The following is a 9,954-nucleotide window of genomic DNA, read 5'->3' on the forward strand; positions in this document are numbered from 1 at the left end:
CCTTATCCACGAGGCTTTGCTCGTTCTTGGATACTAGCTTGTAGTTGATTGGCGCTGAGGCTGGTACTGCTTTGCTGGGCATTACGACCAGCGATGCACCCGATGTAGAACGCGGTTTAGACTTGTGTACGCGACGCACTTCATCTTCATCATAACCGTCGGTGCTGTCCTCATCGTCGTAAGGGCGATTACGCAGCAGCGCTGAAGCATCGCCGCGGCCATTGCGACACTTTGCCGAAGCTAATATGTTCTTGCGATTCGTGGCTGAATCACTGGAACCGGACTTGAGCACGCGACGCGACAGATCAACTGTGGGAGTGCTGCCCACCGATGAGCAGCTAGCCTGCGAACCCGAGCCAGATGTGAGCGTGGAAGTCGTTGAACTGGCTATAGATGTGTTCGTTTCCGACGAGAGCGTGCGTGTAAGCGCAAACTTCTCAGGTACCTGCGGCACGCAGGGAGACATAGGTGGCGAGGACACTTTCGAGGAGAAAACAGAATCCGAGTCGCTCTCTTCGTGCATAGCGTGTTGGCGCGGTGGCACGCTGAGTGAGGTGCGTGGCGGTTTGGCAGGCGGTGTGCTATTTAGCACTGGCTCAAAGCGGCGTGGCTGGTGTGGCATGGCGAGTGGGGACTGCACCGTTGTGGCATGCCGCGGTGCGGCAGTTTGTGCGGAAAAAATGCTACGGTAGCTATTATTGGCAGACATGTTGGTCGAGTTGCTTGTAGTAGCTACGGTGAGTGGACGCAGCGGTGAGTTGTGCATTATATCAGTGCGTTTGGCGGGACGAGGCACGGTGGAAAAGTAGCCACTACTAGAGCCAACGCCGCTGTCCGTCGAATCTGTGGACGACGTATTGCCTGACTTCAACTTTTCACTATCACGACTTTTGATCTCCGGGAGATCGAGTATGGGTTCAAGCGGCACATGCGGACGCTCTGGTATAACCAATCCACGCAGTTTGGACATGCTGCGGCGTCGTTGCTCCAGTATATTTGTTATGGCCGCCTTGCGCGATGCCTCGTCTGGCATGTAGTTTGGCTGTCCCGAAAAGCTAATGCGGCGCTCCAAGTGTTGCATGTGGCGCCGCGGCAATGACGCATAGCTCTGTGTGTAGTCTGTAGCCAGCGTATTCAGCGCGTACATGGAATCTGAAAAGTTTTGCGTAGGTAACTGTTTAGCCAGCTGCACTTGACGTGCCACATCGTTGAGATTCTCCACGCTCATAGCACGGGTCTTCGTCAGATTGGAGGCTGTTGTGACATAGCGCGCGCTCGTTGCTGTATCAAGCAAATTCTCAGTGCTCAGATTGAGTGGTTTGGTAGCGCTCTGCGTGCGCGAAAAACTCAGAGGTTTCACTGGTGTCTCCGCACCACTGCTCTCGGCGTCGTTTGAGAACATAGCGATCTTATCGCGCACGCTCTTCTCCGATTTCTCATCCTTTCCCAGTCGCTGTGCCGACGTGGTGCACTCAACGAACGCTTGTAGTCGCTGCCGGTGCCTGTGCCAGTACCACCCACTTCAAACGAGGGTGGTTCCAGTTTGTTGGCTGTTGGTGTGCTACTACCGCTCGACGAAGATTCTGTGTCGAACGGCTGTGACGTGACTCGAATACTAATTTGCCACTACCAGCACCCGAAGGGGTAGTGGCTTCAGCAAGCACATCCGTGCGTTTATCGGACGCATGACGCGCATCCTCCACCTTTACTACGAGATCCTGGCGGTATGTCTTGCGCGGCACAGTTGGTGGTGGACCAGATTTGGGTAGCGGTGGTGGTACAGTTGCTTCTGTGCTATCACCTACTTTACTAGTCACTGCTGTTGCTACTGATGGTAAATTCCAGTATGGGCACATCCACCTTACTGCTGTCGATATTCAGTGTACCGTTTGCCGGTGAGGATGACGTGACAGTCGTTGCCCCGGCTGTTGTGTTGTTAGCGCCATTGCTACTAATGTGTTTATGTGTTGTGCGTGTACTAGCTACCAGAGTTTGGCCACCACTGGCGCTAGCTGTCGTAAAGAGTTTTTCTGTGTACACGGTATTTGTGTTTGTGTTGTTGCCCTTTGTGCTGGACATCGTCATGGTGGTGGTGGTGGACTGCATTAGGCTTGCAGCCTTCAATAGATTTGTGCTGGGCGGGGGCATTATTAGTGGTTCACTGAAATTGGGCGGAAACTCATGGCCGTCGGGTGGCAGGCGTGAATATGTGGGTGGTGAGCTGAGTGTGAGATAGTCGCTGACGAGTAACGGTGTTTGCGGCACCACCTGTATGCCGTTCTCCATTTTGTCTTTGCTACTCAAGTGAGTTTGGTCAAGATCTGTGCGGGTTGATGGGCGGAGGGGAAGAAACAGAAAAAGGAAAACAAATATGTTGTTAGTCACGAGCAAACGATGGAATACATAAAATAGGATTTTACAAGTAACATGCGTAACTAAACAAATTAGATACTAGTAATTATTAAGGGCTTTTTAATAAAAAATATCGTTCATCAAAAAAAAAAAAAATTGAGGGCATTACCACAAATAGGTTTTAAATTAAAACTTTTTTCAAATTCATTTTGCGTAATAAAATTTTTTTTAAAATTTTGTTTCCTTTTTAAAAAATGTTTTTTTTCTTTCTGTCATTCCTAACAGTTGATAAATTTTAAACGATCTTCAAAAGCTATTTCTAATTTTTGGCCAGCTAAGGGCCTTAATATATTGAAAACAAAAGCTCTTTAAGAGCTCAAATTTTGTTCGTAATTACCGGACTTAAGGCTAGTTTAGATACATACATGCATGCATATGTGTATTTAATGTGTATAGTATACAAAAAATTGGAAAATATTTAAAAATGCATGCATATGAGGGTGGTCCAAAAATGCACGTGGAAAAAATAAGGTTGGAATTTGAATGTCTCACCCCTTAGGATTGTTCTAAATCGTAAGAAAATATACCCTTGTTTTTTATTTCGAAATCAAAAAATATTTAGAGGTCGCTCAAACCGCTCAAAATTTTCCATGCATTTTTGTATAATTCTGAAATGCAATATTTTTGGATCGGAGAACTTTCTCTCTTACGAGACTTCCAGTAATAATGCCCAGTGGTTTATTTTACCATTTGTTAATGCTAGCGATTTTTTATGAGTCCCCCGTTGCATTTTTTGGGGTTTTTAGGGGACCTACAAAACATGGTTAATATTAAAAAAGGATTAAATAAACCATTGGGTATTTTTATTGAAAGTCCCCTGAAGAGAAAAAAGCTTTCCGATCGAAAAACAAATTCTATACCATTTTTATGAAAAATTTTTAGTTTTTTTCATATAAAATACATGGAAACTTTGAGTGCTTTGAGTTACCCATAAATATTTTTTGATTTCAAAAACAGAGGGGTGAGAGCATTAAAATTCCGACTTTACTTATTTTAGACCAACCCTAATCCACATACATACATGTATGTACATACGTGAGGAGGCCTTAGATTTCACTGGGGGAGGTCATCACTAGTCGCAAAGATCTATAAAAAAGTGTAATTTCTACGCCTCTGAAAGTAGGAGTGCACTGCGGCTAAGTACCGGCTTACTCCCAACACTGAGTTCGAGCTTACACATTGTAGGATCTTTACTGATTGATTCAACGCTGATACAGAGTCAGACACTAGAGTTTACATCGCAGATAATGCGGATAAGCTTAACTTTTATCTTGGGGAATTTGTCTCCAAGAAGAGATATATGCAATCCACAAGGCCATGAACTTCGTCTTAGAAAATAGGACTTTACGCGTCTGCAGTGACAACAAAGCTGAACTCAAGGCATTGGCCAGTCCCCAAACTATAGCCAAACTAGTTCGGCAATCCAAGTCGTTGCTGGGTGCAGGTTACTTAGGGAGTAACTGGTAATAAGACATCGGACCATTTGGCTAGAGGGGGCTAGGATCAAGGTTTCTTTGGTCTGCGTACAACGAAGCCACCATCAGAAATCAGAATGAATTTTTTGCACAGCAATGGCGGACTGGACAGCCTGGAGGGGCTTCAATTGTGGAAAATATCATGTTCGTTTCAATTTCAGAGGCGTATTTTTGCTGGGTATTTGCAGCTGGGACTGCAAACAAGTTGTGGGATTGCAGCCTGGTTAATTATTTCTCGTTGCGCAAACACTCGACTGCTATTCACATTCATGATAATGATAACTACTTTTCACCCTGCTGCTTTGAGCAGACGACTGAACAAATTTGGTAACTCTGCCGTCTTTGCCTTTGCAGGGCTTTGTTATGAAGCTTTCGGCAGTAAACTGTTGAGAGACGAGAAACTGAACACCTTGATGCTCAACAATCTGCCTCTAGTTATTCGTAAATCGTGTAGCTTTGAAACAGATCAAAAGGAATATGAGGCAAAAATTGTTAAAATAAGCTAAAAAGTTGAGTTACATATATTTAAAATATTAATTTGTAATTCTTGTGTACTAAAACGATTTGTTGGTGTAATGAAAACAATACTTCAATGAAAACACAGAAGGATGCCAAGCGATAATTGTTTTTTTTTAGGATGTCTTTTGGCCTTAAAAATATGTACATACATATGTAATTATAAGGAAACATTTTTGGTTATACACCTTCGAAGCCATTTTTTGTAATCACAAATAATATGAACGACAAAAATAATCTGTGTCAAAGGCAAAACAATACGCCATGGTTGCATAATTATGTAGGTATGAATGTGCATTGAGTTAGGAAAAAAAAGACAAAAGAAATAAATATTATTGTTATTAATAGTTCCTCTTTCAGTTTTGAAAAACGAGACTATTCAATTCTTATAGTCCACATATGAAAGGCTATACGTACAACAAATGCATGTGGACATACAATATATACATATGTAGTATGTAATACGTAATACGTAGCGGTCACAATCATTTGTTTATACATTGGTTATTAATATTTATGCGACACATATGTACATATGACAAAAAAATATGCAAATATGTGCCGTTACAATTGCAACAAAAGTCAACAATTTTGTAGTACAGCATGGTCGCGAAATCTTACGCAATTGCTGCAAAAGTGTCACCCATAAACAAATCAAGGTGCATAAATCAAGAAAAATAAAAAAATAATAAAGCGATAAATCGCATAAGATATGTATCAAGAACGAAAATTTGTAAACAGGGATACTGTAAAACAAAATACAATAAAATTAAAAGAAGCAAAAATTTTTTTTTTAAATTTCTAAAAAAAATGTATCAATAAAAAAATTTATATTTAGAAAATGAAAAAAATTTTAGTTTTTAATGGCTAAGCAGTTTCTTTTCAATAAAAAAAAAATAAAATTTAGGTTTTGTTCGCGGCTGCCATAATCTAGCGTTGGAAGCAGGCACACAAAGGCAGCTATGGTAAATTACTCGAGATATCGGAGTAAAAGAGAAATTTCTCCCGAAACTTTAAATATTTAAGTATTTAGTATGAAATACTTTGCAAGTTGGCCAGTCCGATGCGCTGAAGGAAATCTTCTAAATATTTTTTCAGTGTAAGAAAAATATGTTACGTATTCAGGTAGCTGTGAGTACTTTTCATAAAACCGTACATAATTATCAGCCCTTTTGTAAAAATATGTCTTGTGAGCCTTGTACCCTGGATATTTTTTTATTAGGCTCCTACATATACATATTTACATATATTTCTACATTTATGTGAAAATGGTTCATCTCCGAAAGTTTATAGAGAAGCACTGTAAGGCGGAAATGCAACTAAAGTTAAAATATACCCGAGAGATTTTTATACACTTTTTCAAGAAAATAACGAACTCGGAAAAATCTTTACAGCTCAGAAATTGTTTGAAAAAATTTGGTTTGGAAAGCTTTTTCTAAAGAAGGTAATATAAACTTTGTTTTAGATAAAGCACTAGGTATGGGTTTAATGCAAGTGTATGGTGTGATTTTAACTCAAAGTAATCATAACTTTTTTGGGATTTTTCTCAATATATTTAGTTCACGGAGTCAATGGCATTTTTGAACCACCCTACTGTATACCCATTCTGTTGGCGTACGTTTCCATCAAACAGTGGTCTGAATAAAACTGATTACNAGATCTGTACATAGTTACACAGGAAGGTCAATAGAAAAGGACATCAACCATCTGGAAGCCCCCAGAAATTCAACCATCGAAAACTGTGCTTGAGTGAGAGCTCTTATGAATATAACTACCCCACTTCCTGCCTTAAGGATCAATTTGAAAACTTCCGTGTATGTGGCCACATAAACAAAATACAGGTTCCAGGTTCTCAGCTCAATTCGGTTGCACTTTGGTTAGCATATTCTTTATTGTAGACTTATCCATCCAGGGATAATCACCAGGCTCGAACAATGTAGCAGTAGTATTAGATAATTTTATTAAAAAAATTGTCCTGCTTTTACCGTAATTAATATATAGCAATGGCCAGTCATTTCGCAAATCACCAAAAATTAGAATGGCAGCTTTACTTATTCAAATGAGAGTGATGGCGAAAAAAAATCACTAAAAAATAGAATTACCAAATAGAATGGCTTAATATCACACATAATGCATAATTTGTCTTTTAAACAAGTTTCCTTATATGAATGCTGAATGTTTTATTTTATTTGATGCTTTTTTCACTAGTTATGCATATGGTTTGATTACGTGACTTTTTAAAATCTTGATTAAGAATTTGGTGATAAATTACTGCACACACTCGATATGACAATTATTTATGAATATGAATATGCGAGGGAACAAATGGCATAAGTAAATATTCGTACATACATAGCAATGATCTGTGGTCATAAGCAATAATCGCCTAAGTCGAAAAACCTGAAGTCGAGAAAAAAAGCTTTCAAGATTTGGATTGTAATGTTAACCTTATGAGGAAACCAAACTTTTTAAATAGCCCAGCTAACGAGATGGGAGTTTCACATATACATGGAATAGTAGTTGCAGAAAACGATAGCATATATAATTCAATTCTTTCTTAAGTCGATTTAGGCGGTTATTGCTTAAGACCACAGATGTACTATAGCTGAATCGGAAATTTATAAAGGTTATCCGGCTGATTATAAAATTTATATAAGGCAATAAATTAAAGAGTCTTTAGTTTGTAAGAGGAAGAAATTTGTACTAAAAATAATAATAATATTTTGGCGTTTATACCTTTGCCGATTACACCGATTTACAGTTTTACGCCGAATTCGAACGGCAAATTGATTTTATGAGAAGCTTTTCCATGGCAGAAATACACTGGGAGGTTTGCCGTCGCCTGCCGAGGAGCGACCGCTGTGAACCTTGTTTTCTAATTTAGACGTTGCTCGGACCCGGATCGAACCCAGGTCCTGGACCAGAAATTTGTTCTATTGGGGAACAAAACCTGCATATTTGTTTGCAAAATAGATCCATAGAGGGTATCCAATATATATATATATATATATATTTTTTTAAATGCTAAACTAGAGGCTTTGAAGCTTAATGAAGAAGTAAGGTCATCAGCAAAGCTTACGGTAAGTAATGAAATGTTGAAGACCCCATTGCACAGCTGTACAAGTAGAGTCCGACAGGCGAATTCTGTTTGAATTATAGCTCCAAATAATATTTATATTATAGGACAGTCACACTTGCAAAAACCTTCAGAAACTTGTCGATTTTGGTTGATTTCAGTATATATTACAGAGGGAGATGGAAGTAGTCATGAGTTCATTGGTACATACTTTGCTCATTAATAACAGAACCTTGGTTTTAAGTGGGTCGCAAATATTTCAGATCTTTCTTATATATCCTTTGCTGCTCCACTTACATTAAGCACAGAACCGCAGTTCGTTAGTTCCTCCGCTGCCTCGTTTTTGTACATATTCCTACGTCCCGGGACTCATATTAGGGTAATTTCGAATTAATCAGAAATTGAGGACAACACACCCAAAAAAAAGTCTTCTGGAATTTGGCTATTTGATAAGGTATTAACCTGCGTTCTCGCGGCTGAATTACAAAGGTTTTCAGCTGGAAAACATTTGCGTACTCGGGACGATAAAATTCAAATTAAGTTGCTCATTGACAATCCCTGCACCGTCGGCCACCTTTGAACCGTTTGTAAAGAAAACCAGTTCATCCAAGCTCTGGGCCCGTCGCCAAGTTCAGTCTGTGCGACTTCGGAGTTTTGTGCGTTGTTTGTAATTGCTGCGAATCTTTGGTATGATATAGACGATGGGCAGAGATTTAATATCAGATGGGAGTCTCTGTTGGGATGCCACTTTTTCCGAATAACCTTTCTCTCCGCTCAAAATCTGACTGCGCAGCTAGCAAATATCTCTCATGGAGAATGACTATGTATAGCCTCTGTTCGACAATATCTTATTCTTAGTTGAGACGAACCACTAGACTAGAGCCTTATATGAAATTATGGGTCCAAATATAGCCACGCACATCGGGTGTACACAAAGACGTGTATTTAAGCCTGTATTAAAAATTATGTTCTATACCCTTGAATTAAGGTTTATACAAATTGTATCCTTTTGTCTTGTTTGTGAAGCTCATCCGGAAAATTTTCTATAGATTCACACTAACAGTTTATGCCACAGTAATCTAGCTTTTTAAGAGCAACCTTCATGATTTAGCTTCTAGCCAAAGAAATTTGACCATTCTTTGAATAAACCACCACCTGTATTCCGTTTGAATCTTGTAGTTTACTTAAAACCCCAAGCCATATAGGTGGAGAAAACACTCATCTCTGCGAGTTATACAGACTTGATTTGGCAACCTAATGCTTCTTGTATCACTCTGCGTCTTAACAGAGATACGATCTACGAATCTGTGCAGTAATTTATCCCTACTTCTCCCATTGTCATCAAAGAGATTTCTCTGGAACTCTTGTATCGGTTTTTACTGCTGACTCCTAAAATTTACAACCTGCCCTACTTTTTAGAGTCATATGCAGCAATTTTTTCTTTAATACGAGTATATTTGAAAATATTAAATTATTTATAAACTTTTTCCATGTGGAAAAGAAAATAGGTGAATAATGACAATGGAGCAGTGCGGCTATGGAACATTAAAAAAGTTGTCCATTTCATCACTTGTTTTCAGACTACATACATATGTACATAAAGCGGACGGTCATTAACTTTTGGAAAAACTCTCGCTCCCGCTTGACCTTTATAGCTAATTTCTTTGCTAATGTTGAGTTTTTTTCATCTCTCTATCGACCGAGTGGTCGGCACTTCTTCATAAACATAAATGGATATACATATGTACATATGTATGTATATGTAGTAAGTGTGTACATACATATGTATACGAGTACTACAGGGCCAAAATTCATTCATATTTGATTTCTCAAATATCCACACATGTCATTCATATTTGGACAGTGTTGTTGGCTGTTCATTGTAGCTTTTGCGTTATTCGGTTTAAAGCACCACATGCAATTACTTTAATTACAAGGCAACCAAAAACCGAAAATAATAGCATAGAGATTACAAAAAAAAAATTATAATAAATATTAAAACTAAGGAAAATTTGCCAAAAACACAGAGTTACGAACGTAGTCGCAACTAAAAAGAAAAAAAAAACAAACCAGTTAAAGCAATAAACAAAAGAAACCAACTTGAAGTTGAAAAGCAGAAAGAAGTGAGAATAACTGAAAAGAAAACCCCATTTACTACAATGTAACTCTAACCTTAAAACAATTTCGCTGTTTCGACGTTGCATGGTCTTTGTTTTTTCTAAATTATCTCTAATAATTATTTGTGGTTTTCTTTTGTAATTTTCTATGTATGTTACCTTAATTTTGAATAATTATTTGTAGTTTTCTTTTTTAATTTTCTATGTATGCATGTCACCTTTACTATGGAAAAATTTAGCGAAAAATTGCTTTGACATTAAATACGAGTCTTCTTTTGCAAGCAATATTAATACTTTTTCATCGTTCCATCTTTCGCGAAAATGAAAGTTTAAGTTTAAATTTCATTATTCGGGTGTC

General features: G+C 38.6%; 1 protein-coding gene across 1 annotated transcript in view; it reads right to left on the reverse strand.

The window, feature by feature from the left end:
* Positions 1 to 4: 4 nt before the first annotated feature.
* LOC108373872 (mucin-17-like) overlaps positions 5 to 9,954 on the reverse strand; it is a gene marked incomplete at its 3' end in the record, with an annotated part of 25,821 nt that continues 15,871 nt past the window's right edge. The window contains 4 exon segments of the mRNA XM_017629815.1: positions 5 to 1,446; positions 1,449 to 1,580; positions 1,583 to 1,811; positions 1,813 to 2,321. Of these exon segments, the coding sequence (XP_017485304.1) occupies positions 5 to 1,446; positions 1,449 to 1,580; positions 1,583 to 1,811; positions 1,813 to 2,321 (2,312 nt within the window).

Source organism: Rhagoletis zephyria, unplaced genomic scaffold (assembly GCF_001687245.7).
Source record: "Rhagoletis zephyria isolate East Lansing unplaced genomic scaffold, Rhagoletis_zephyria_1.1 Rzeph_scaffold_07106, whole genome shotgun sequence".
Lineage (NCBI taxonomy): Eukaryota > Metazoa > Arthropoda > Insecta > Diptera > Tephritidae > Rhagoletis > Rhagoletis zephyria.